The sequence below is a fragment of the Balearica regulorum genome, chromosome 6, assembly GCF_011004875.1.
Source record: "Balearica regulorum gibbericeps isolate bBalReg1 chromosome 6, bBalReg1.pri, whole genome shotgun sequence".
In the NCBI taxonomy this organism is placed as follows: Eukaryota; Metazoa; Chordata; class Aves; order Gruiformes; family Gruidae; genus Balearica; species Balearica regulorum.
Genome location: NC_046189.1, coordinates 9274425 through 9302198, shown reverse-complemented (window position 1 = coordinate 9302198; position 27774 = coordinate 9274425). Strand labels below are relative to the sequence as shown.

At 42.8% G+C, this 27774-nt stretch overlaps 1 protein-coding gene across 1 annotated transcript; it reads left to right on the top strand.

Annotated features, from left to right (window-relative positions):
• Positions 1-93: 93 nt before the first annotated feature.
• STAT1 (signal transducer and activator of transcription 1) lies at positions 94-27481 on the top strand. The gene is made up of 24 exons (XM_075756194.1): positions 94-221; positions 2230-2358; positions 3005-3149; positions 4384-4482; positions 6342-6437; positions 7159-7237; positions 8372-8463; positions 9049-9200; positions 9470-9628; positions 10997-11089; positions 11594-11653; positions 12512-12541; positions 12624-12717; positions 13595-13636; positions 14146-14229; positions 14776-14874; positions 15419-15554; positions 18072-18127; positions 19218-19312; positions 21667-21806; positions 23140-23325; positions 23954-24029; positions 24485-24587; positions 25186-27481. Exons 2-24 carry the CDS (start codon positions 2231-2233, stop codon positions 25207-25209), a joined length of 2268 nt encoding a protein of 755 aa, XP_075612309.1. The 5' UTR covers positions 94-221; position 2230; the 3' UTR covers positions 25210-27481.
• Positions 27482-27774: the final 293 nt, after the last annotated feature.

Genomic DNA, 27774 nt, shown 5'->3' with positions numbered 1-27774 from the left:
GGGGGGGGGCGCCGCGCCGGGAACACCCCGATCCCCTACGCGGAAGGCAAAGGGCTGTGGGCGGGGCATCCCGGCGCTGCCGCGCATCCATTGGCCGAAGCGGCGGAGGGCTAGGCTCTGATTGGCCCTGCGGCCGGTCCCCCCCCCCGGTAGCTTTGCGGGTATTTCTGGGCGCAAGCGAGGGTCGCGGTGCGGAGCCGGAGCGCAGTCTCGTCCCACGAGTAAGTGCGGGCGGCGGGTAACGGTCGGTGGGTAACGGCCGGTAACGGCCGCGGCTCCGGGCAGGGTTGCCCACCCGGCCTTGGGGGGAAGCAGCACACGGGGAAGCACTGTCCGCCCCCGCGGGCCCGTCGAGGCGCCGTGGCTGGGAAGGTGTGGGAGGTCGGTCCTGGGCAGCAGGAGGGCTGTTCACGCCCTTTGCTCCCGAACTGCCACCGCGTGGGTGGGCGGCCATCACCCGGGAAGTCGGGAGCGGTACGAAGGGTGGAATCGCGAGGAGGCGGCGGGGTTCAGCGTAGTTCGGAGCTCGGCTGCGGCAGGAACCCTCCGGTAAGGCTGCTAGCGGGGCACGCAGGCCCCCACAGCTGCAGACAGACCACCCAGTGAGGGGCTGCCAGCGAGGCCTCTCTTCTCTGGGGACACGTACGGGCTGCGATCGTGCTGCCCTTGTCCCCGGGAAGGCAGAACAGCCAAAGGGGTTCCATCCTGTGCCACCGCTCTGGTCAGTTTGGCAGGGGCAGGCAGAGCCCTGGACCCCGGTATGGGTCTCTAATGTCTTCTCCACAAAAGCTGCTGCTTTCCCACCTTTTCCGTGTTTCCCTGCTTGCATCCCCAAGGATCACGTTTGGTGCATTATCAATATTGTTCTGTAACCACCTTTTCAGATTGTCCTGTGTCACTGCTCAGTCCTTTCCCAGTCTAGTGGCTTTAGGACACAGGAAGATTGGAGTACATCTTCCTTTAAGCGCTGGGGGGGAAGCCAAGCCAGACTAATTCCATGCCTTGAGACAAATTCTTCCAGCTTTCCTCACCAAGGCACACAGTCAAACACGATATTGGTGTCACTACAGCATACTCAAATGCCACGTTACCTGTAATCTGAACCTCACGCACGTCAAAATCCTCAGAGCCTTTGCTTTAAACATAATAGCATTTTTAACTCTAGCGTATGCCACTCAGCAGTTAAGGGAGCTGGCATACAAACACTACGGGATTTGTCAGGAAGCCATCTATAAGCTAGTCAGTCCTTCACCCCGACGCTGCCCTATTCCTTGGATAGGTCCTATCACTCTTTTTAAAAAGCTGCAGATGCAAGTGGACCCGCATCTCACCACCCATGTTATCAACCTTGGGTATATCTTTACATGCCATTTCCACTACAAGATGCTAAACTGCAGCCCAGTGAGGAGACAGTAACAGGTCTGCAGCCAGAGATCATATATCAGAACATACAGCCACTCTGTCATACAAGTGCTGAACATCATGGCTTCTCTCTGTCAGATTAGTTCATTTCAAGTAGCCTGTCTGCTGCAGACATTACTTAATTTAGCCTGAAAATTTAATCATGGGAGCTAAAGCATATAGTAGAAAAAACCTGCTCTCCAATACTTGTCCATTTAAAGTGACTTGAGATCTGGTTGATTGGCAGAACAAGTAAGTGAGGACACAAATAGCACCTGAAAATAGGCCCCTAAAGGTTCCTTTTTGATTTTCCACTCTCACTTTTTCCAGCTCTCAGTGATGGGGAGTATCTCTACACCAACAAAAGGTGAAACTCCACATACAGGATTGCGATCCTAGAGAGTCACAGGTCCTCATTCCTGTATCCCTACTGAGCAAGGGAACAGTAACACTACCAGTACCCTAAATGCTGGGAAAAGGGGTTCAAAGGGGTGGGGGGGGTGGGGAGGAGGGAAAAGGCAAGTTTTCATAGGGAAAGGTGATCTAGCTTTGGAGTTATTTTTCATTAACTAGTGCACTGTCCTAATTTGCAATTTTACAGTTTTTCTTTTAAGTTAAAACAAGCACAGAAGAAGTTATATTCAGTTTTACTGATTAGCTTTATAAAACTGCTGCAGCTGAAAATAAAATCTTTGTTTGCTGGAAACACTTTTCCTTCCAACTCCTCCAATTTTGCCATTGTTCCTGAAAACTTTAAATGAGTTACTCTTCACTAGTTCAGTCCAAATACTGATTAAGCATTTACATTGATTTTCCCCCCCCACCCAGGATGGCTCAGTGGTATCAGCTACAGCAACTCGATTCCAAGTTTTTAGAGCAAGTTCACCAGCTATACGATGACAGCTTTCCAATGGAAATCAGGCAGTACCTTGCACAGTGGCTGGAAAACCAGGATTGGTAAGTATAGAAATTGGCCTTCAGGTCGTGCAATAAGCAACGTTCTCAAACGTGCTGCTACAGGAGGTAGGATAACACTGGGGAAAGAGAGCTGCTACGTGAACCTTTGCTGGTAGGATGCTTCAATAGCTGTGTGGGTGCTATAGCCCAGGTTCTTGCCCCTCTTCAGGGCTTTCTAGAGGGGCCTGACACCTGGGAGTAACAAGTGTACCATCTCGTATTTTCCTCAGCTGGTCTGTAACAGAAGCTGTTGTTTCAAGACCAATCAGTTATTTCCTTGGCAGCTCAGTCTCTCACTGCTTGCAGACTTTGAACTTTTGCTATAATTTCTATGGAGTAGCTGCTTTTGGAAGAGTGGTACAGTGTGCATACCTGCATCAGGTTCACTTTTAGCTTCTTGATGTGCATGGAGTGAGTAGATGAAGTTGCACAGAACGTAGCAAGAATAATACGGAGAAAAGCAACATTTCTGTATCAAGGAAAGTCAAAGTTGAGATAATGAAACTGGCTTACGTTTAAAGATAATTCTTACTGCTTGCATATACTCAGCTGGAGTTGGAGATTAAAAGTAAAGTATTCCTGTATACATTTTTTGAATGCTATATTGAAGGTGTATTTAACACAAGCATGCCTTAAATTTTTCTAGGGAACATGCAGCCAACAACGTATCTTTTGCTACGGTGTTATTCCACGACCTGCTGTCACAGCTCGATGATCAATTTAGTAGATTCTTGATAGAAAACAACTTTTTGCTGCAACACAACATAAGGAAAAGCAAACGTAATCTTCAGGTATGAGTGGGGTATACACCTATACATTTGCTTGAATTGCTTCAGTAGAGTAATTGGATGCCTCTAAGCAAACTACCCTGCCATGAGAGATTTTCACAGAGAATGTGCGAGAACCCTAATTTAAAGCCAGAATTCAAACGTTGCTCCATTTTTGTTTTAATTTGCTACCGTTAGAAAGTTACAGTTTCATTACCAGTACAGTTACAGTTTCTGAGAACTCTAGAAAAAAAGAAAGTTATAGTTTGTAAAGTATTTACTATACGTATTTGGAGCACTTACTCAAATGTAGTTTTGCTTACCCCACCCCTTCCCCAGCCAGTTTCCTCAGTGTCCTAACAAGCTTCTGGTGCAGAAGCAACACAGGAGAAGAAATCCTTCCCATGTAACCGCAGAATTACAGTTGATAGCAAAGGGCTTGTCATTAGATAGCACTTCTGTGCTTTGTATTGTACCGACAAAGAAAAGGTCCAAAGCAATTGGTAGTGAGTGGCAGTGCAGAACATATCCTTAGTGGACCTAGTTATTTCCTTTAGTCAGTCTTCCCTGTAGGGCTGCATGGCAGAGGATCTTCCATAGGCTCACCTTCTCCACAGCCTGTTTCCCACACACCTAGCTTCTCCTCATCACAAGGCAGTGATTAGGGGAGCATTTTCTGAGGAGAAGAGAACCAGGCTGTACTTGTTGGATAGTAACTATAGATCAGCAATGAAGACCAGTCAAGGCTGGTACAGCTCAGCCATCCCCAGGGCAGTACTTAATCCAGAGTGTGTTTCAATGTCATATGCTTGTAAAACAATAAGGTTGAACTTATATCCAGCCTTGACTGCGTGTTTGTAAGTGGCAGCTAACATCTCCTTTACATCACCGAGCAAGAGCTGTACCTGTCAAAATAGGACAGCCACCCTTCAAAACCAGCAGCTATACTTCAAAGGTGTGTGAGAACGGCTCTTGAGAGAAGGTGAGAACATATCTCACTTCTCCCAGTAACATCTCTGACCCTTTCCTGTTGTTTTGTGCAGAGTGCCATCTCTTCATACGCTAATGAACTAAAATAGAAATTCATTCTTGGAGGTGGTTGCAGCTGTCATGCTCCCTGCGATCTTGGGGCATGCTGTGTCCAACGTGTGCCCCAAGGCTCACAGGCAGTCACCCACTAATCTTTTTGCCAATCAGTTTACTGAAAGACGAGAGATTACGAGTATGAACTTTAACAATAGGCCATCTCTAATGCCAGGATAACTTCCAAGAAGACCCAATACACATGGCAATGATCATCTACAACTGTCTGAAAGAAGAGAGGAAAATTCTGAACAGTGCCCAGTTGTCAAATCAGGTAACAGGCTTAGAATGTCTGCTGTTCTTTCCTATTATATGGGGCAGAGGGAGTGGAAGAAGACTGAAAGAGGAAACAGGCTGTCCTCTCTCTGCTCAACAACATGTTTTTTAAAGACAGAAAAGTGAGCACTAATATGTACCAGCTGGATGGTGTGGCTTGTTTGTGCTATATAAGGCATTCGGAAGGGAAACGGCAAGGAAGTAATTTTTATTCCTACGCTTTTTTTAATGCTTCTGTAGTATAGCCTGATGTGCTCATCAGATTTTACTGCAGTTTAATAATTAGTGCTTGCCTTATTTCACCAACCAGATTTTAGCTTTTTTCTTATGTATTTTACTCCTGAATTTGCTCCCTACTGAGCAGCTGAGCCTTGGAGCTTCTCTAGACAAGTGATGCATCATTCTTCTTCCAGTTATCTCCAAGTACTTCTTTCTATTTTGTTTTTTTAAGTAAAGTCCATTTCTTTCCTCTGACCCATAGATAAAGCCATATTCTTCTCTTTCCTCATCTGTTCTCTGATTTTTCATCTTTCTGTTTTTTCCTTCTCAAGGAGAACTGTTTTGCAATAAAATTAATTCTGTGGTTGGGAAAAGGAGTGCAAACTGTATAGCTAGATGTAATCCACTTATGTGGTAATAAAGTGATGACTGACTGAGCATATTAAGTTCTGATACTGAAATACTTCCCTTTAGAGCAAGTTTTTGCATGTGTGTTGTAGAGAGTGGGAGGAGCACTCAGGCACAGGCTTTCAACAAGGAGCCTTAACGCAACTGCGTCCAAAACCAGCTCCTCGAAAACCATGACTAACAAAGCCCTTCCCCAATACCTTGTAGCTGCAGTGCAGCTGTGCAGTTTCTATTCTGGCACATGACAGAGCAGACACAACTGCCTTTCCAGCATGCAATATGTTTGGGTCATCAGAAAGGGAAACAAGTCCTCCAGTACTTACTATTGGCACTAGGTACACCACTATGCCCTACCTCTGCATTCTGGTTAACACTCTCATTTCCCAAAGCTGAGAAGGTAAAATCAGAGCAAGCACAATTATGAGCATCATAAAAACCAAAGGAGAATCCCAAGCATTAGAGTACGCTCAGATTGCATTAATGGTCATGACTGAAATCTATGACGAGGGACCTTTGCCAGTTTACCAGAATAAACACTTTTGATCACCTTAGCTTAAGCTGACATGTTAGAGAGGCACTGTATACCTGACTGTCCCACATTAGAGGAACAACAAGTTTCTAACACCAACAGAACTGCTGATGTGTGGAACGAAAAATCCTGTCTTTCAAATTACTGCAACTCTCCCCGAGTGATGTGATGCAATAAGCTTCCTGAACAATATTGGGGTCAGCTGTCAAAGAAACTGTACAGAGATCTAAAGAGTGCTTGAATGCCCTGTAGGAAAAAAATTACATACCGGGTTACCCCCTTTGCCTGTATGCAGGCCTATCTTGTTCTTAGCCTGTTTCTCCCTTTATCCTGTATGGATGAATCTCACATTTAACATAGATGTCAGGCAGTGTTCAGGGTTGCCGATTTCTTGAAATACATGAAGGTAAGCAAATAAAAGAATAGATTTGTGCAAAGAGAAAACAAAATACGTTTATAGGTTTATGTTGCTATGATAAAAAAATGCAGCATTGTCACACAGACATTTTTAATCCTCCCTTGTTTCTTGCAAATTCACTTCAACTTGATTTTATATTATAAAACCTTAGTATGATTTTTTTCAGAACAAGCCATGTTTCAAGCTGTTTGCTAACAAAAGCCACTAACTTACATCAATGAAAAAGTATTTGCTGTCATGGGTCATTCTGGTTTGACTTCTGTTGTTCTGCTTGCACCCTCAGATGGAAGTGGGCAGCATACAGAACACTGTGATTGGGATGCTGGACAAACAGAAGGAGCTTGATGCAAAAGTTAAGGCTGTAAAAAATAGCGTTATAGTAAGTATAATGTAACTATTTAAAGTGGTGTTTGTTGGTTGATACATGTTGAAAAGCTTTCAGTACATGAAATAAGACTTTCTAAAGTGACAAGTAAAAATAAGGTAATAGTTTGGTTTTCAACTCTGTCACCAGTGACTTAAAAGTAATTATCTGTCAATGGCACCGTAATACAGATTGGTATTTCACTGGTTTAGCAAGATCAAATTTCTTGTGCTTCAGTTTTAATAACAAAAGCTTTTACCCATCTGAAATACTAGCAACTGAGGAAAAGCTTAAGAAATCATATAGTGACCGTTTTGTTGTTAACTAGAACATAGATTTTCAGTTACCATATAGATGTTTATTGTCTTAAGTATTGCTTGGAGAAAATCTTTCTGTCATGACAGTATTTATTAAGAATTTGAAAGTTTGTTTAAAGTGCTGTGTGCTGTTCCAAGTTTTTCCACTGTAGCCTAGGTTCTCCTGACTTCTGTGAACTTACATGGCTAGACAATGACACCTTTTCCATATTTTATAGTTAACAGATTTTAATTAGCCGAGAAGAAGGGAGGGTGACTAAGTTTAGGGATAGTTCCTGTTAGGGACTTCCAGGAAAGGCATTGCTGTAATACTGGACTTCGTCTCTGTAAACGGCTGGTGCCAGGCAGTTCCTCATCACAAGTCTTGCATTACCTGAAAGTATTGAATAATTGTGGCTGCTTTCATTTGTGCATTATAGGACGTGGAGCAAGACATCAAGACATTGGAAGATATGCAAGATGAGTATGACTTTAAATGTAAAACCTTGCAGAACAGAGGTAATTTATCAAGGACATACCCTATTGCATGTAATTTATAAGAGTAAACTTTGCTGTCTTATGTCAGGAAACTAAATATGACAATATGTAGCCAAACTTACTGATGATATCCCTCCTTTATTAATTCTGCTTTACGCTGAAACCTAAATTCCTAAAAATGCATTCTTTGCATGTGCCTGTTCTTACAGGAAGAAAGCGAGCCTCTTTGTTAACACCCGGTTCCTTTGTCCTTTACATCCCTTTGCTACTAGAAATAGCAAACCCTATAGACTCACTGACCATTCAACCATACATCCAAATAGTTCATTTTATGCTTCTCTTTGTCATCTTGTATTTTACAAACGCCTTCCCTGCATCAAGTTTTATAGGCCCTTGTGTACTGACGGAAGCACATGCAGCTGTAGTCCCCACTGGTTTCATTCTACAGATCTGTCTCTATTTTTTACTTTGTTCTAGAAAAGGCTTCAGATTCCAGTGCAAATTGGCAGTTGCCTGTCCCTCAGAAGAGGGACATGTTCAGAAGAGACTACGGGGAACACTGAGCCGTGATCTTGTGCTCTGTACTTGGGGGCAGGTAGCGCTTGCGTGAGGCAGACAGGCACCTCTAACTTAAGGTCAGTAGGCAGCAGAGGGAGTAGCTAGGGCCGCTAAGTAGGATCTGTCAGCATGGGCTACACTCAGGAAGCTGTAAACATCCTCCCTTAAGATAACCTGGCAACAGAAGTTACCTGTTAAGTAAATAAGTGATTCAAGTCTGAAGTCAGCATGAGAACAAATTGCTCTGTGTGTATCTTTACACAATATAATCATTATTTTAAATCATGTTCTTGCTAAAAAAGCAAGCTAACTCACATCTCAATTACTTCACTGGGATAGCAGCTTTTCCTTGCATTAGTGCTTTAAGTGTAGACTCTGTCCTTTCAGAAGGAGGAAAAGAGGAATCACAAGAAAAGTCTAAGAGGCAGTAAATATTTCCTCCCTTAAGCTTGAGAGATATACACTTCACTTAACATTAGCCAGGCAGGTGCCCTCTTCCCCACAATGTTTCCTCCACCCGTACTTCCCTGTTCTCACAGGGGCACAACCTGTTGCACTCCTCCAGCCTCACCTTCACAATTTGGACTTATTTTACAGAGCATGAGTCCAATGGTGTGTCGCAGGAGGAATATAAGAAAGAGCAGATGAATCTCAAGAAGATGTTTTTGTCACTTGACCTCAAGAGAAAGGTAGCATTCTAGTTTTCTTTCAGAAGGTGACAGCACTTCATTTTGAACACATGTTCATTTTCATTGGGTTGACATAATTTATATAAAACATCAGCTGAACTAAGATTTCATTCTTTCCATCCTGACTGAAAAACCTAGCATCTCTAAGCAGTTCTCTTTTAGCAACCTTTATCAAACTGTCAGGTAAAGCTAGAACAGTGAAAGGGAGAAGTATCAAAATAGTCATGTTCTTGAGGAAAAACTGGTTGAAAAAAAGTTACAGCTCTAGCTTTTAATGTGCTCACTCTCATTGCAGTGCTCAAATCTACGGCAAGCACTGGGCAATCCCACACACACGCTTGGGACACGCGGTGCGAGACCCTGAGACAATCTTTAGAATTCAGCAATACTGAATATGTGTTGTCTCTCCACTTACTCTAGCAAATACTCCAGCTAAAGAGAAGCAGGTGTTTTAGGAAACATCCACTGTTGACAAACTATTACTTTGAGGTCCTTGCAAAGTTTTGCAAGACAGATAGCATTAGCTAAAACAGTACTTAGTTTTCCTATATTAAGTATTTTTAATAAACAGTAATTCCTCTATAGGAAGTGGTGAACAAGATAGTACAGCTGCTGAACACCACGGAGCACACACAGAGTGCTCTTATTAATGACGAGCTGGTGGAGTGGAAACACAGGCAACAGACTGCATGTATTGGTGGCCCGCCCAACGCCTGCCTTGACCAGCTACAGAACTGGTAAGTCTCCAGGCAAGGACTGTGTTGCCCAGGAACTTGAAATGTGTTATGAAGGAACACCAGATCTGCAAAATATACTGATCTATATTGCGCACTTTCATTCTGTCACAGCATAACTACATTTCATTGATTACCTCACCACATTTCCAATTAGCAAGAAGTGTTCCCTGTACACTGCCTAGCCTTTAGGGACAGTCACTTGGCTGGTGTCTCATTACATTATTACAATCCAAAACGGTGCTAAAAGTAATAAGATTCTGTAATTGTAGGTTCACCATTGTTGCTGAAAGTCTACAGCAAGTTCGTCAGCAGCTCAAAAAGCTTGAGGAACTGGAGCAGAAGTTTACCTATGACCCTGATCCCATCACAAAAAACAAACAAGTTCTGCAGGACCGAACATACAGTCTTTTCAAACAGCTCATCCAGAGGTAACAGACGAGAAGGGTCATCTTTGTGTTTGTGTAAATAAGTGGATGGAGAGCACCTTTCCTCCTTTTCCCTCAGTATTTCCTGCACACTAACTTGGCTTTTTCTGAGGTTTTCCTAAGTTTATCACAAACATTAAACTCAATGACTATTTTTGAGATTTACCCTATTTAGGCTTTCCACTGGTTTAGGCCCATGGAAAGGGTTTGTGATTAGTCATCATTTAAGTTTGCAAGAGCTATGCTACAATATGCATTGGTTACGGAATCAAACTCCTAGTCTGTTAATCCATTTCTCACTTCAAGCTTCAGCCCTGCAAAGGTATCTCTAGTAGATAGAGACAAGAAGCCATCCACACCAAGCTATGCCCAAGATGATTACATGCTAGATTCTCCAGCCCTTTGCCTTGGGATGCATCTTCTTTGTCTCCAGCATAGGGAGGCCAGCCATATCGCTGTACCATCTCTGTGATGCAAGTTACTGTAACTGTAATTGCCCCACATAATGTCAGAGTCCCATTCTGTAAACATACAGCAGACAAGAATTCCTGCTTCCAGATAAGAGCAGGGCCTTAGATAAAGTAGGTTCTAGCCTCCCTTAACAGGGTGTTACCTAGGTTTCCAGAGTCCCATTCAGACGCTTTGACCACTAATCGGAAAACACAGGCACTGCTTTTCAGTGAAGTGAAGGCAGCGAGGAAGAGCTGTAGAAGCCTATCTGCTGTTTAATTATCTAAACAGCAGCTTACAGATATCTTGCCTATGAGTATAGTGGAAGGAAAAGTCTCCATGCTGCCTAGGACTTGGTAACAGTAGAAATACTTCAAAATTATGTCTATGCAGCACCATGCTAAACAAAAGGTGCCCAAGACGCAACAGTTTGGGGTGTATCAGAACAGGTTAGCCTCAGGAGATTGCCTTGTAGGGTTAGCAAGCCCTCCTGAAATCCCCAGCTCGTTTATCTAGCTCTTGCGCATGTGTTGTTACGTAGCACCGTAACTGTAAGTATTTAGCAAGTATTAGGAAGTTGCAAAGCCACACTCCTCACTTAGATTATGCTGGTTACCATCACAGTGTTTACATGCCATTTGATTTCAGGGAAGTTTGAGGTAGCACTCTTCCCACTCAAGTCATCAACGTATTCAGGAAAAGCCACCCCTTCGGAAATCACTTTATACTTGCAGTATCTCTAATGCTGTTGATACAAGTGAAAAACCCCCACACGGACCTCTGCGTAGATAGAAACTGAATGAATAAAGTGTATAGTACTACCAGTAAATCACCGTTCTTTTAAAGTTTACTTATGTAGTTTCTTATTCCTTAAGGACAACATTGATAAATCAAAGTGCCTTTAATATGTTCTTTCCACAGCTCCTTTGTGGTAGAGAGGCAGCCCTGCATGCCAACACATCCTCAGAGGCCATTAGTTCTGAAGACAGGCGTACAGTTTACTGTAAAGCTGAGGTATGTTTTCCCTTTCTCCATCTTGTTTTGTGGTAAGCCTTTCATGTCACTGGCTTCCTGCAGCTGAAAGCATTGCAAATCTTACATGGTAGCCTAAGCCCTAAGGTCAGGAGGAGGAAAGTGCCACATGGCAGGGGGATGTCTTCTAGCAAAGTTTAACTTGCATTTAGCTCTTACCCTTTAGCAGGAGCGGGGGGTATTGAGTGTATAAGAAAAACAACAGAACAGCAGAATGCACGCACACCACTCTGTCATGCAGAAGACAAACTCATTTGCCCATCTAGTTTCCTCTCTAAATCAGGACCTGGGATCAGCATCTACAGACCTTGCTAATTTATCCTGTCACTGCAAATATAATATCTTGTATGGAACAAGCTTGGAGCCTGTACATAGCCCCGAGTTGTGCAGCTTAGGTATACCTGTGATAAGCAGTATGATAGAAGAGAACCTGTCTTTTGCAATTGCAGTCAAAAAAACCAAACACAAACTACTTTCTCTTTCCAGATTGCTGGTGAAATTGCAGGAATTGAACTACAACTTGAAAGTCAAAGTTTTATTTGATAAGTATGTTGCTTTTTTCTCATCCCTGTGTACATTAATGGTAAGCAGTCCCCATGTTCAGAAATCCAGAAGGCAGTCATGTTTTAAGTGTCGAGTTGGCCAGGAGCAGGCTGGTTCTCCATGGCAGCAGGTGTATCATCCCTTCCTCTTACCCATGCCCTTGCTCTAAATCTCTCTCTGCCATTAGAGACTTGTCACAAAGCACAGAAGGTCTCTGCGCTTGCTTTAAGGGTAGGGAAAGAAAAGGGAACAGGCTCTCCAGGATAACAGTGGCTGTAAGGTCATGAAAGGGGGATGTGCTTTTAAGAAAGCAGGAGAGTTTTTATCTTCACATTCCAGTCTTTAAGCAGCATTCTGTTCACTTGAAACACCTCTGGGGTCCAGAAGCTTGCATGAAATGGGGGAAAGGAAAAGAAATTCTTATGTGGATGTGGGAGCTGAGGGTTTGAGGAGTGCACCAGGTATAACGCAACTCAGTAAAGTCATAAGTGTTTGGAAAACCGCTTCAAGGGATGCAGCACTTTATTCAACACATTGCAGGCTTTGAAAGCCACTTTAGAATGATAGTACTATGTATTTTTTTCTCAGAGCCAGAGTTAAGGCCTGTATAGTAGAAGAAAGGACTTGCTTTGATTATAAAAGCCCCCATAGCAAAATTTAAACCTCAGTAAAAGGTGGCCCATGTAGCACAATATTTATTTTGACTGCTTGAGCCAAATGCCTCCTCCTTTACGCAAAAGATTTCACAGAAGCATTTTACCAATTCTCAGTCAGCTACTAAAACAAACACCCACATTTTCTGTGTCTGTGGCAGAATCTTTAAAAGACTTGTCATTTTTGTCTTTTTTTTTTTTTTAACAGAGATGTAAGTGAGAAGAACTCAGTCAAAGGGTACGTGTCATTACAGTTTGGTATATTAATATTGGGTTCTTTCAATGAATACGAGACCATTCTTTTCTCTCTTTTTATGAAGGTTCAGGAAATTTAATATTTTGGGAACAAACACAAAAGTAATGAACATGGAAGAATCTACTAATGGAAGTCTAGCAGCAGAATTCAGGCACTTGGTAGGGGATTTTTTTTCTTCTATTAACACATCCATTCAATTGTGTGGGTAGAGGGTGTGGTAGGAAGGATACAAATTGCTTTTGTTATTGTAGTCATCATTTATTTTGGTATAAGAGGAACTGTGAATCATTTTTCTTTGTTCTTCCCTTTTTGAAATCTTTGTCCCATTTCAATTGAAACGCTATCGCTTGTCACTGAAGTAAGGCCAGAGAGGCAAACAAGTATTTGCTGCCATACAGCTTATGTTGCAATGAGTTCTTTGGAGGAAAAAAGGAAGCCAAAAATGATATTTTGGGCCTTTCAGAGGAAGGCCCATAGATGGGAGAGCTTGGAGTAGTTTAAAGAGCTTTGAAACTGGAAGAGGAAAATTGTCTAGGAGGGGGCAGCTACAAAAAAATTCAGTGCCTTGAACAGACTATACAACACTATCTGCAGATTGCGAGATAAATCAGATTGGTTCCATCATTACAACAGGAAAAGTCCTGAAGCAGTGAACATGGAAGTCTCCCTTCACTGTCCATAGCAGACACTGTCTGGAGTTTATTGTCCAAGTCAGAGGGGTACTTTGATAAACCACTATTTCATCTGATCCTTCCCAATTTCACACTGCTTCTGTTCTTATGAGGCCTCGTACATAAAGGCATTACATCAAAAGGATGCAATATCTATTTTCACAGATGAATGGTTTATAAGAGACTAGTAGTTACCTATAGTTTAATCCTTTGGCTTCCACAGCTTAGGACCAAATAGGATCAGACACTAGGGCAGCAAGTTTGCATACAGTCAAACAACTAAAGCATGCAAGTGTTTGCATCCCTTATCACTTTCATTTGTGGCTGAGGTAAACGAGTAACAGGGGTTTTTGTTTGTTTGCAGCAACTGAAAGAACAGAAGAACGCGGGGAGCAGAACAAATGAGGTAAGCAACACTAACCTTGTTCATAAAGCTTTGTGTAATACCAAAAAGGCATTCAGGCATTTAAGACAATACTCTGCTCAGTGCCATGAAAAAAGACAGGATGACAGATTAATAAAGGAGGAGTTCAGTGTTTCTGCGAAACAATCCATTTAGGAGGCATCTGCAGATGAGAGCTACTGCCAGAATGGTGCCCCTCTGGACTCTCCCTCACTGGCACCTAGCTTTAACAGGACTTTCTGGCAAGGACAGATTCTTATATGGCTCTGGGGTAGAAGCCAAGAAAAAAAAAAAAAAAAAAAAGGGTATTTTCTAGGCACCCTTAGGAAGTTAGCATTGTCACTTGACTTTGACCTGTAAACCATTTCTGATGTCTAGAGTAAGTAACCTTGAGTAGAAAAGGTTTTTCCCCTATAATAAATCCCTTACCTTCCCTGCACGCGAATTTTCAGACCCTGAAAGGTTTTTGGGTTTGGTTTTTTTGTTTGCTTTTTTTTTTTTTCCCTTTAAAGGGTCCTCTCATTGTAACAGAAGAGCTTCACTCTTTGAGTTTTGAGACGCAGCTGTGCCAGCCTGGCTTGGTAATAGACCTTGAGGTATGTCTTAGATGAAAGAGAGATGGACTTAAATTTCTGTATGTCACTCATGTAATAATCTAAACTTTTTTTAAAAAAGTACTTGGATATAAAACACTTTCAGTTATTTCAAAATACATTAATGACACTTTACAACACCTCTTTATACACATATACAGTGAGAATGCATTCAAATCTCTGGGTAACTAAGAGTAGATGTGCTTTGCAAAGTATCCAGTAACCAGCAACCAGCCCTGTGTTTTAAGCTCTCTGGGTATCAGTTTCCACTTATTTCAGAAGCAATATGCTAAGAACTCTGTTACTATCAGTGCTATCGTAACTGACACTATATGGAGGTCTTTATCAGAGACAAAAAAAGGCACAACCCAAGTCTTTCTAGTACTTCATCCTACTGACACTTTCTCCCCTACGTACAAGTGTCCAGTGAAAGAGTTAAGACCATGCAAGCAGGGAGTTGCAATGGAAATGCGTTTGTGGGTAATCTAGGGGAGGACTGCAGCAGGGGTACAGGGCAATCTGACACATTTCCTTTTCTGTCCCTTTCAGACCACATCCCTTCCCATTGTTGTGATCTCAAATGTGAGCCAGCTTCCAAGTGGATGGGCTTCTATCTTGTGGTTCAACATGCTGTCTACTGATCCCAAGGTATTTAAAAACACCAAAACCAAATCAACACCCCCCCTTCTACTTCTTTACGTAGAAGAGGAGCTTCCTCAGCTCCCAAAATTCCATCAGAAATACTATGTGTAATTTTCAAGCATTGCCTGTATACAAGTGGCTGCTGCATTTTTCCCATGCAGATGACTAATGGAGAGAGACAGTGACCTACTTACCTATCCTAAACAGAGCAATGTTTGAAACTCACATAAGGATATTATACGTTGTATTCAGTATATACAGTACACAGTGAGAAGCCAAATGAACTTTTAAGAATTCAGATGCAGTGCACTTGGCTGATCTAGGAATTCTACCCAGTGGGAGGAGACATGCCCAAAGGAAAGACCCAGAGATTGCTTTTCCGGGTAAAGAGTGCCTGTCAGGGTAGCAGCCTGCTATTCTAGAGGCATCTCAAGCTGACATCCATTCTTAAGTCAGCATTTTGTTTTGGCAACATGCTTTTGTAAATTCAAATGGCATTCCAAAATTAATGCTTATTAACTGTAGATTATATTTTTCCCTTCCATTCTAGAACTTGTCCTTCTTTCTGAATCCACCTTTTGCAAAGTGGTCTAAACTTTCTGAAGTTTTGAGTTGGCAGTTTTCTTCTGTAACAAAGAGGGGACTTAATGCGGATCAGCTGAGCATGCTGGGAGAGAAGCTACTTGGTATGGTCTGCTTCCATCACTTCAAACCCTTTGGTTCTGCTGAACAAACAGGTGGCCTGTTTGAATTGAAGCCAATTCTTTTCCGCAATGTATTTTAAGTTTTTATTTCCTGGCACACCTTTTCCCTTCATATGGTGTCACTTCATAGCAGCGGAGCATTTTCCAGTTTTCAGTATGGTAGAGTTTGCAAATGACAGTCAAGCCGTGAAAAGGTCTGCAGTTCTAACTGAGGAGTTCTATGCATTAGGGCAGTGCGGATTGGGACTACTTCTGCTTTTTGAAGAGCTACTGAAACAATGCACATGTTTAATCAATCTTTGAGGTGGCTGTTTCTTGGGGTTTTGGGGTTTGTTGTTAAATCCATCTCCATTGATTTTAACTTCATGCATGCCCCAAGTACAGGGGGATTTACTCTGTCTGCATAAACGCAGTTGCAATATCAGAGTGCAAACACTATGAAACTATTAAGGGATATCAAATGGAACGTATCCCAAATGAAAGTCTACAGCCTAATCAGCCATGAATTTTGTTTTCCAAACTCCTTGTCAGTTTGCCTGATAGGCAGGACACTTGACATGGCTACTGAGTTTACATGGTAGACTATAGTTAAAATACTGTATATTCCACTAACCTTAAGTTTCAGGCAGCATTTATATTTAAAGGGATTTGACATTAGTGGGTCTGGATGGTAAGTACAGCATTCCAGTCTCATATTCCCTTCATCTAGTTTCCCCAAGACACAAGATCTGACAAAAAGCTTACTGATTTAATAGGTTACTTTTCAGAATTCTGCAAGGAGATTAATTTTTATTAGTCTAATTAACCATCTGGAAGACAAAGTGACCACTGACATATTTCTATGGTCAACTTGCAGTTCAGAACTTCAGAGATTCTTTGTCAGGCTCCAAGTAACAGTAGAGATGCTATTTAACTCTTCTGTCTTCAACTAGAAGTATTTTACTACTAAAAAAAAAATCTAGGTAGCTGAATGCTATATTTAAAGGGACTTGGGGGTCTTGGTCAACAGCAAGTTGAACATGAGTCAACAGTGTGCCCTGGCTGCCAGGAAGGCCAACCGTATCCTGGGGTGCATCAAGCACGGCATTGCTAGCCGCTCTAGGGAAGGGATTGTCCCACTCTACACCGCGCTGGTGCGGCCTCACCTCGAGTACTGTGTGCAGTTTTGGGCGCCACAGTGCAAAAAGGACATGAAACTACTGGAGAGTGTCCAAAGGAGGGCAACAAAGATGGTGAAGGGTCTAGAGGGGAAGGTGTATGAGGAGAGGCTGAAGTCCCTTGGTTTGTTTAGCCTAGAGAAGAGGAGACACAGAGGAGACCTCATTGTGGCCTACAGCTCCCTCAGGAGGGGGAGCGAAGGGGCAGGCGCTGATCTCCTCCCTCTGGTGACCAGCGATAGAACCCGAGGGAACAGCATGAAGCTGCAACAGGGGAGGTTTAGGTTGGATATCAGGAAAAGGTTCTTCACCGAGAGGGTGGTCGGGCACTGGAGCAGGCTCCCCAGGGACATGGTCACAGCACCGAGCTTGACTGAGCTCAGGAAGAGTCTGGACAATGCTCTCAGTCATGTGCTCTGATTCGGCTGGTCTGTGTGGAGCCAGGAGTTGGACTCGATCCTCTGGGTCCCTTCCAACTCAGGATATTCTATGATATATTCAGGATCCCTTGGTGCAAGGGGACGCAGAATCTATCAGGGTGCCAGGATACCACTCACCTGCTGCTTTTGTGATGTGAAAGTTGACAGAATCTTGGTGTCAAGTATCAGAAACAAGCTCCCTAACCTAATCTATTTTTAGAGATATAGGAGGGAAAGCAGCAGATTCCTGACTTTATTGAAATCCATAGCATGATCTGTAACAGAAAGAATTTGGCTCTGAATACAGTCAGGGTCTGCAAAGCTCTAGCTGCTGTAGCCACAGCATAGGATTTTTGTTGCTGTGGTTATGAAACACTGTTGACATAAAAACAAGGCAGGGGGGAAATGATTGCAACAGGAATGAGATGAGTCTTTGGTTGGGGCAGACCTAGGAGTCAAGAGTTTCTGGGGCAAAAGCCTACAAGTCACCAGGACTGAGACAGGGAAGTGCTTCACCTCAGAAAGATGTTGTAGGCTCTGCTGAGCTCCTACAGAAAAGCTTATGGGCTGCAGTGTTCTTATTTTGTTGGAGAAGATATGTGCAACATTTCAGTCTCTTTCCTGGAAGCACTTTGAAACTGGCAAGCATTAGGCAAGGCACAGCACAGAAAGTGTGAGAACAAATTCATTCCCATTACACAAGGTCTGTTTAAATACATTTCGTCATTCTCAGGCAGTGAGCTTCTCCAGAGGGGAGCTCTACAAGCCCTCCCTGCACTAGCTATCAGACTACTGTAGCCTTACATTGCTTTGAGTCCAACAGCTCGGAGTTGTAAATAAGCACTCAGAACTTGGGGCTATAAATACTTTTCTTTCAGCCTAAGTAACTTATGGAACATGACAAGTAAATTTATTCTGTTCAGGGTCAGCATGTGGAGGATCTCACGATGGCCTTATTCCTTGGACAAGATTCTGCAAGGTATGAATGCAGTTTAAAAATTGAGATAGAACAGAGAGCTTTGTCTTGGGGTGGTTTTTTTTTTTTTGAAGGCCAGGTTGGGGTGGGTTTTGTTTGTTTGGGTTTTTTTACTCCTCTAGTGTGCTTTCTTTTTCAGTCGTATATTCTAGAGCTTACATAGTTGTGGGAGGTTTTGATGGTGAGGTTAAAGTAGCAGCAAAAGGAGGAAAAGGGCTTGTAATAGCAAGGAGTAGATGATTTTGAGCTATGTAAACTATACAGAAAAATGAATTATTAATGGAATTGCTATTAATAGCTCTCTATTTTAACCATTACAGAAAGTGTTAAAAACCCCCAGCAAGATGAGCAATTCTTCTCTGTCATAGTGAGGGACATTTCCCAGACCAGGGGCAACTGGGTTAGAGTGAGGATTAGCACAGGGCAGCCAAGAGGGTCACCATGGTGGCAGAAAGCCACAGCATGAGATTTCATAACCCTGGCTGCAGCAAGACAGGAGAACTCTTCATGCTTTCTTTGGCTTTAGACCCTAAACTGGGATTGGTAAGCAGGAGACAACAGCAGACAGGAACAGACTCCAGGGGAAGAGCAAAGCTGTGGTGACCCTACAAGCACTCAAGTTCATTAATACCAGTCTCATGAAGAATGGAAATCAGAGTCTGAACAGAAAGCATCTCTAAACTATTCTGCTAGCTAGCGTGGTTGAGGGCCCCATGGGGTGGTTTGGGTGTTGCAGAGCTCCAGTAAGGACAGTGCCCAGGCAGAAGCCAGAGCCTTTTCTCTGTTCTTAGACCAGCATCATTGCAGGAGAGGTGATGGATCTGGAGGCTCAGGCAGGCATTTCTCTCACACTGCCTCTTGCCTTAAGGTTCAGTACATGCTTCATTCCTAATAGGTTTCTGTCCTTCTGGAGTAGAGAAGCAGAAAAGGGAAAAAATCTTAAGAGAATATGGGGATGCTGGGAAAGAAGAAAGAAGGGAGAAAAATAAAAGAACAAGTAGATGCTGGTAGGATTGAGAGCTTGCTTCCTCTGCTTAATAAAACTCCTGTTTCATTATCCCTGTTCTCCCCCTTCCCACACTCTGAATTCCAGGAAAATATAAATGATAAAAATTTCCCCTTTTGGCTGTGGATTGAGGGAATCCTGGAGCTTATTAAGAAACACCTCCTGTGTCTCTGGAATGATGGGTAAGACCCAAGTGAGCTTAACAGACACGGTCATTGCCTTGGACTTTTCATTTAGGCTAACAGTTGCATCCTCAGGTTGTGCTATTGTTTGTGCAGATAATTTGGATCCAATAAAGTGGAATTTGCAACCAGAAAATCCGAGGCAAATATTCTAGTAGTGAGGAAACCTCTGATGAGGCAACCGCTTTTAAGCAAAAATGTCTGATGACCAAGCTGTCCCATTTAAGTCACAGAACAGGGCTTCAAATGTTAGAATTTTTTTTGCCTCTGCTCCTGGCTATAAGTAGGTTCTTTCCACACCCTAGAACAGAGCCTCTCTTGTACTTTAGTCTTCCCTGTCAAATACAACAAAGTGTAAGTCATAAAGTGATCATCCATCTTAAAAATCCAAAGAGAAAAACCTGCCCACAAGCAAGCTTTGTGAGCCTCCTCTAGGTGGCAGCAGCCAGACTCTGAACATCTCTCTCTGCAAACGAGTCCAGAAAACACTCTTTACTGATTTTAATAGAGTATTATTAAGTAGTAAGACTTTGCCAGATGGTAAAGCAGTTCCATTTGCCCTTTAATACTGGTTTAGTAAACTTTCAGTTTTGGTGTTGCCAATTTCAGAAGCAATTGCTGCCAGAAACAGGTTCAGCCAAGGTCACAATCCTGCCTCCTAGGTTTAGCTGCATTATGAAACCCTATCAACAGCACACTCACAGCAGAGCACCTGAGTAGATCCCACACACTTGTGAGATACAACAGCAGGGTTGCTCCATCTTGCCAAATTCAGTAGCAGGCTTCAAATTATTACCCCCTGGCTCCAGATGAGTTCTGTCAAAGCCCTTAGCAGTACAAGCCTTGTTTCACTGCCTAAAGCCCACATATTTCATAGCTAAGTGGAGTCCAGCACAGTAGAAGCTTTTGCCACTGTTACTGAAGCACAGTTGCAATTCTGTCCCATTTGGTGTTCCACCTCAGCGCGGCTGTGCACCTGTGGGATTGTTTTCACATGTGTCTTTGATAGCATACAGCCTTGAATAGCATTACTCATTGCTCTCAGTTATGAGAGCAAGCCCCTGTTTAGGGTTTAACAGAAAGAAGAGGTGCAAGTTAAATCCTGAAGGTAATCAAAGCCAGAGTACTATTAGTTATTCCTCTCTCAGCTGGCTTTGTTGGATAGTCACAAATCTTTGTTTTCTAAAAAGGCAAAGAGGGAAACTAAAGGGAAAAATCTTGCAAACTACACAGATAATTGAGTGGAAAAGAGACAAAGCTATAGTATTCGTTATGATAGAGACTCCCATTGTACACAAAAGGATAAGTATTACACCCTCAGAAACACTTGCCTTTCTTCCATCTTTAGTCTTCCCATCCCTTAAGTATATCATTATACACAGTGCATTTACTACCAAACAGATTTGTTACCTAAAACATGCCATATTAAAAAAACCAAACGACAAAAACACACAAAACCGAACACCACCCAAAACCCCTTCCCACAACCCCATAAAATAGAGCAGCTTACAGCACCTGAAATTTCTAAGCAAAATCATTATTATTTAGTAGTTTTTGTACAAAAAGCACTTCCCCTAACTTAATGCACAGAAGGACAGTAGTACTTTTTGAGTAGTACTCAATAAGCAGCAGTGCAGAGAAATTCTAACCTTTTAAAAAACAAAAAGCCAACAGTTGGGGTTTCACTAGAGTTATGCCCTAGTGCTGCTCGTACAACTCCCTCCCCAGTCCCAGTTCAGACCAATCCATTTCTTAGAGTTACCACCTTGCCTACGCAATAACATTTGCTGAGCATAATGTATTGGGGGAATATGGGGGGGGGGGGGGGGGGGGGGGTGTAGTCACACAAGCCTAACAGCTCATCCATGTGCACAAGGAATAAAACAAAGCCCACACCTGTATGGATGCAATCTGGTAGCTAGCAGACTTTTTTTTTTTTTTTTTTTTTTTTTACAATCAGCCAAAGAGGAGAAAGAACTGTTCCTTAATGTACTTTGGAGGTTAAAAGTGCTAGCTAGAATCTGACCATATCGCACACATATAACTTTACTTCTGCTTGCACAGCCCAGTTTTGACAGCAAAAGACAATCTCTTTTATTCTGAGCTCAGAAAAGTGATTGTGTAAAGCCACCAGGCAGAAGGAAGAGCACTGAGGGAAGCTGTGGCAGCTCATGGCTTCCACAGTACAGCTCCAGCCTGTCAGCCCTACTGCTAACTTCCCAGCTGTTCACAGGACAAAGCCTTCTGTGAGGCTCTTACAAGTACTTTAGCTTTTTAGTTTTCCTAAGCTAGCCCAGCACAGCTTAGATTTTATATTGAGGAGTAAACTCAGCTTTTTCTTTTCAACATTACAGCTGCATCATGGGTTTCATCAGTAAGGAGAAAGAACGTGCTTTATTGAAAGACCAGAGTCCAGGAACATTTTTACTAAGATTCAGTGAAAGCAGCAGAGAAGGAGCAATCACATTTACTTGGGTAGAAGGATCTCAAAATGGTAAGTCAGTAACAGAGAACATCTTTGTCTTCAAAAATACAAGCTTACATCAGAACAAGAAGTCCTTATGCTCCTTCAGACTGCGAACCAACACAATAAACCACCTGAGCAGTCTCCACCCTTACAAGCAGCAGGCCACAAGCCATAGCAGACATACACCTTACTTGGTGTAGTTTATCAGCCACACAGTGGATTGTTCAACATTTCTGCTGGGATAACATTTCCCAAGTGCTGCTTCTAGCCTGGAACATTGTTGAGGATAAACTGACCAGCAAGCTGTCTCCCCTGCCTCCTCAGAATCTCTTTTAGAAGACACATTTAGTACATGTACACCTGCATCTCCCTCCAAACCCCATCAGAGCCTTCTTTCCCAGGTAAGGTTCACTACAGCCACAGTCAGCCCTCTGTACTGCTGTTCTCTCCCACCACTTCACCTTGTGGGCAACACTCCTTTCTCAGCTTGCTTTAACTCACAGTCCAACACGTTCCTTCCTCCCCACATTCTCCCCAGATAAGCCAATATTCACTTACTTCATTTTCCTAGCAGTTCTTCTTCCTCCTATTTCCAGGAGGGAGACTGATGAAGAACTTGCTTCTCTAGTTAGCTAGGCTGCTTCTCCTACTTTCAAGGAAGGCTAGGGACTTAAAAGCTGCAAAAAGCTGTACTTCCCTCCCACTATATCCTATCCAGGTTCTTCCCTTATCACACTACTTAAATCAACCCCACCTGCCAGGATGCTGCAGCTGCTGACACTTCACTTGGATGAGCCCAAGACCTGCAACAGCTGGAAGAGAAACTGCTGAATGTGCTTGAATGACTTCTTCCCCCTTGCTGCCTTCCTAGCTGAGACATCCAAAAATTGAGCAAAGAAGGGTCAGAGCGTTTGGAGCATTTAGGGCAGCTTTATCTGTCTCTCTTTATGATTCATAAGAGCTCCAAGTGATGTGCTGGGATCAAACTTCCTAATAGGCAATAGAGTCTGAATGACCTCATTTGGAAGAAGGTTGAAAAGGTAGCACAGCTTTAATTAGTTAATGAGATACTGCATTTCATGTCCATGGACAGGTCACCCCAGTCATTCTGAATACAAACTACACCAAAAGCCATCACTAGATGCTACCCCACCATATGCCTGCCTTCCTAGCCCACAAAACAATTGTCGTTTCCCTCTGATAGTCATTAAATATTTACCTGCAGCACAGTAGGTTTCATCCAGGTAAGCCTTCTGTTCATGTGGCCTCTGAATTTGTGAAAGTGGCCACAGTTTTTCTGGACAGTTTTAGAAAAAACTTGGAAACCACCTTGAAGAGTTGCTGTTTCTCTCATCTGCAGAGCCCCAGTTCCATTCGGTAGAACCGTACACCAAGAAGGAGCTCTCTGCTGTTACTTTCCCTGATATCATTCGCAACTACAAAGTGATGGCAGCTGAAAACATTCCTGAAAATCCACTGAGATTTCTGTACCCAGATATACCCAAAGACAATGCCTTTGGCAAATACTACTCCAGACCGAAGGAGGGTGAGTGCTATAAATGACCCATACAGTCCGAGTGTGATGTTTGTTCTTGGGATACTTGGGCACTGGATAATTTCTGTGGCGTGGAAAGAAAGGGTGGCAGTTGGAGTGAACACCTTGGCAGCCTGACCCATGCTTGAGTGCTGCTCAGCTGAAAAGTGAGAACAAGCACCTAAGCTTTAGCGGGTTCAGAAAAGCTCTGGTTTTAAAGAGGCACAACATGACAGCCAGATCAAAAACTGAAAATGTAATTGTTGCTGGCTTTCTAATTCAGCTTTCACACGAGCCTGCGAGATATTTCAGAGATGTGGGTTCCCACTAACAGCTGGAACCGTGACTCATATTTGACTCTTACACAGGACTGATCCTGGCTGTGTGGCCTGGCAGCATGTCTTGGTAGAGCTACAGCAAGCTTTAGGGGAGGTTTTGGTCCCCATTTTCAATAAAGCAGAAAGGAAAATCTGACTAAAAAAATGGAATAAATTAACCATAGTGCTGTAAAATGCATGGGAGAGAGACTTGCACGTTATCTGGGTCACAGGCTTTATTTTTGGTACAAAAAAGATGGCAATGTGAAGATGGCAATGCTAAAAAAAAAATCAAACTTTTTTTTTTTTTTCCCTTCTTGAAGCACCAGAGCCCATGGATTTGGATGGTCCCAAGGGAAATGGCTACATCAAGACCGAGTTAATCTCTGTATCTGAAGTGTAAGTTTCCACAGAAATGCTGGATTTCTATAAACTGATCATAACTTTTTAGCTATAGTTCATGTCTCTTCACAGTATTTAAGTTGTAGATGCCCTTGTCAAATCTTTCTTCTTTCTCTTTGAGAATCTGATCACACCACGTACATGCGGTGCTGTGTTTAAACACTGTTTTCAGGCAAAAACCTTAGAAACTTGCCAGTGGTTGTACTGGCAAATAATTTCTTGAAAAGGAAGTTCTTAAAGACTTGTTGGACTTTGATTAGAGTGTAGATCACTGGGTAATCCCAGTTTTCACTTAAAGCCATGCTGGCTTTGCAAAGCATGGTGTATTGCTCACAGGCCAGGTCCTCTTCCCAAGGGACCTCATCAGTGGCCCTTCTGGACTCGGAGCCAGATGTGTAGCCCAGCTGTGGCTCTTTAGTGAAGGGTTGTCCCTGCTCTTCTCCTTCTATTAGCCATCCTTCCAGGCTCCAGTCTCCAGAAAATCTGCTCCCCATGTCTCCTGAAGAGTTCGATGAGGTGTCTCGGATGGTGAGCCCAGCAGAGATCGATACTGTGGTATGTACCACAAGCCAGCCTTGTGTGGGAGGGTTGAGCCGGAACTTGCTTTTTCCTTTTTTTTTTCGCCTTCAGACATACATCAGCCACTTAACATGAGCTAACACTTCAGACTGTGTCTCTTCAAATGCACAGGAAAAGCTGGGAATCCGGCGTTAGGCTCGGATTGCTATCAGTTGTTCTTTCCACTTGGTAGTGGGGATAGAGGTGAGGAACAGGAGAGCAAAGCTTCCAGTGTGCATCTTGCAGTGGGAGGAAGCCAAGGAGGGAGTAGCACTGTAGTCCTTCCTGTGTGGGGTCTGGCTGGGGAGGGAAGCTAGAGCAAGTGTGCGGCTTGGAAGTGTTGCCCTGCCGACACCTGCAAGGTTCTGCCTGTTGCCCTTTCAGGGTGTACTTCAGAAAAAAAAATCCAAATTAAAGCATGGCACTTTTTTTTTTTTTCTGGGTTGGTTTTTTTTTTTCCTTTTCTCATTGTTAGTTTGATCCTAAGACATGCATCCAGTGCTACTTCGGGAGGACCTAGTTGTGCTGTGGTTAGTAAAGACTAGAGTATGAGGCCTTTGCTTGGCTTAATTGACACGTACTTTTCTTGTTGCAGATGTGTTCAGCATATTCAACTTAAAGATTGAGCTTTCTACTGCATCATTAACGCAGCTGATTAGCTTCCGCATCCTGCTCTGCAGTCAATGACTTGGTGACATGCTTCACTTCAATTCTTTGGAGGCCCTAGATATTTCACAGCACATCAGTTTCTCAACCTGAAGGTCCAGTAGCAATTTTTATCTAGTGGGAATATAAACAGCATTCTGAATAGCCTCTTACACGCACGCACTTTGTTTAGAAATTCTTTGTTAAAGAATTTCCAGTTAGCAAGATACTGTGCCAGAGCGGAGGAAGAGAGGAGGATAGGAATGAGAGGTCCTCAGGAAGAACGATGGGAGAAACGTGCATTTTGTTGTTTAAGGGAATTAGTTAAATTTAACATTTAAAACAGTTGGCTGTACATAGAAGGCTTCAAAGGAAAGCTAGTTCTTTTGCAGGGGTTGTGTTCTGAAAGCTTGCACCTTTTGCATAACTACTCTTGAAGAACTTTCACAACTTTAAATTTCCCTCTGCATCACAGAAACGAGACGAGAAACACTCTGCCACACTGAATCCATGTGCCACTGAAGTTTGTCCTGGTTTTCTCTTTTCTAAGGGCATGGCATACTGAAGAAAAAATGTTATCCGCATTTCATTTTTGCTTGTTTCTTAAGACAAAGTCTTCTTGTGTAGGATGTTTAGCACAAGCTTTCTCACAAAGAGCACTTGGGACACCACCTTAAAGCTGCACTGGCACATGCTGAGCTTGCAACTCAATGCGTGCAATCAAGACTAAAGCCTCTACAGACTGCAAGCGTGCTGTCTGGCAGCATTATCGGACAAAACGAGAACCTGCTCTTATAAAAGTAAGAGTACAAAAGGGGTTGGAGTATGTTTTTACTCACTATGCTTAATCTGCCAAGGTGAGAATCTGGTCACTCCTATCTTTTACAATAATACATGACCTATTTAGGTTATAACAGGTGGAATGGAACTTAATTTTCTCATGCACTATGAACAAGGGCATTTATTTCACTGTTGATTTGAATAGCTAGAAGACCCTCCAGGCTTTGATAATGAAGTGGTTTTGCAATTAGGGATAAGGCACAGGAAAGCAAAGAAGTTAAATTTATACTGAGTAATGGCTGCAGGATATGCAATCCTTAGTACTTAAAGGATGAAGTTGCACTTCCACCCGAGGAGGAACAGGTTTGTTTCTCAGCATGTTGGAAGATAACGGTGGAAGTTAAGAGGCAAGGTTGGCTTACACTGCCCGTCGCAGTATTATCCGAGGCTGCTAACTGGCAGCAGCCAAGCAGAGGGACGGCACAATGCCGACACCGGGTCCCATGCATTCAGGTACAGAGGGGTTGGACAAGTTGACCTCAGGGTCCCTCCAACCTCAGCCCACCTGTGACCAGCTGCTTCTGCAGCATCTCAAGCCCCGGTACCCAGTCCCAGTGCCCAGGAGGGCAGTGGCAGCCAGTGTGACTCACAGCCATTGCAGGGCACTTCTCTACCCTTCAGAAATGCTACGATCAGCTGCTGCTTAGAAAATGAACGACTGGTTCAATTTGGTGTGTTGTGCCCAGGAAGACTGATGTGCCCCCTGCAAAAGCCAGAGAGAAAGAAAACTTAAAAGGACCTAGAGCATGTAATGTACCTATTTAAATGGAAAGCATTGCTACACTGACTGACTTTTGGTACCCTTGGTTACTGAGGTTAACAGTGCTACAGAACATCACTACTGGTGACTTACTGCTTTCATCTTACAACTGGCTAAATGTATATCTATATTGTAATACAAAAATCAAATACTTGTTTCTTGAGCTACACCTTGTACTCATGTTCCATACTCAGCAGTTTGTTTTCATTACTTTTATATTCCAATTTTATCGACCAGGGTGAAATTTGCTGGTGAGATTTAAAGCAGTGGCCTTATTCATAGCTTTGTCTTTACATAGCAAATATTTCTAAAAGCAATGGGGTTTTTTCCTGATGGAATATTCTTTTGCCATTTTAAATAAATGGAACTATCAGTTGACACTTTAGTCCTTTGTGTTTTGGCTACTTCTATTATAAAGATGATGCATCTGCCAATACTTTACTGTATATCTCATTTTAAACTGGTTTGTGTGACTAAACAGTTACAGCTCTGAAGTCTAAGGCAATAGAGATCCTTTTAATTCGCTGTATTGTTGCAGGCCTGTCTGCATGACAGAGTTCTTAGAGGTGGTGGTTAGAATATTTATTATTACTGCTTGTATCACATCACTGACTTTTTTTTCCTTAATAAACTTCAATAAACTCAACTTGAATGTCTAATTTGAGTTGATCAGTAGGATAACCGATCTATAGCTAAGCTTTGTGATCTATCAAGCTGGGCTACCACTGCATTGTTTTTCTCTAGGGCTATTAAGTTACACAAGTTATCTCACACTTGTCAGGCTTTTATATTAAATACACAGCCAGAAGAATAATAAAAAGAAAGGAACTGTTGGTGAGATGAAGGACAGCAAAAATGAAGGCAAGAAAAAGCTAGAGCTGTTGAAGGCACGTGGCCAGTCCACTTCAGAATCCCAGCATTAACAAAGAGCAAGCAGTG

What these genes read in the sequence shown, in the direction of transcription:
- STAT1 (XM_075756194.1), top strand. Translation starts at nt 2,231, where the DNA reads ATGGCTCAGTGGTATCAGCTACAGCAACTCGATTCCAAGTTTTTAGAG. An exon ending in CTGTGTCTCTGGAATGATGG is followed by an intron (nt 19,313 to 21,666) that starts GTAAGACCCAAG and finishes TCAACATTACAG; the next exon opens with CTGCATCATGGGTTTCATCA. An exon ending in CAGCAGAGATCGATACTGTG is followed by an intron (nt 24,588 to 25,185) that starts GTATGTACCACA and finishes TTCTTGTTGCAG; the next exon opens with ATGTGTTCAGCATATTCAAC.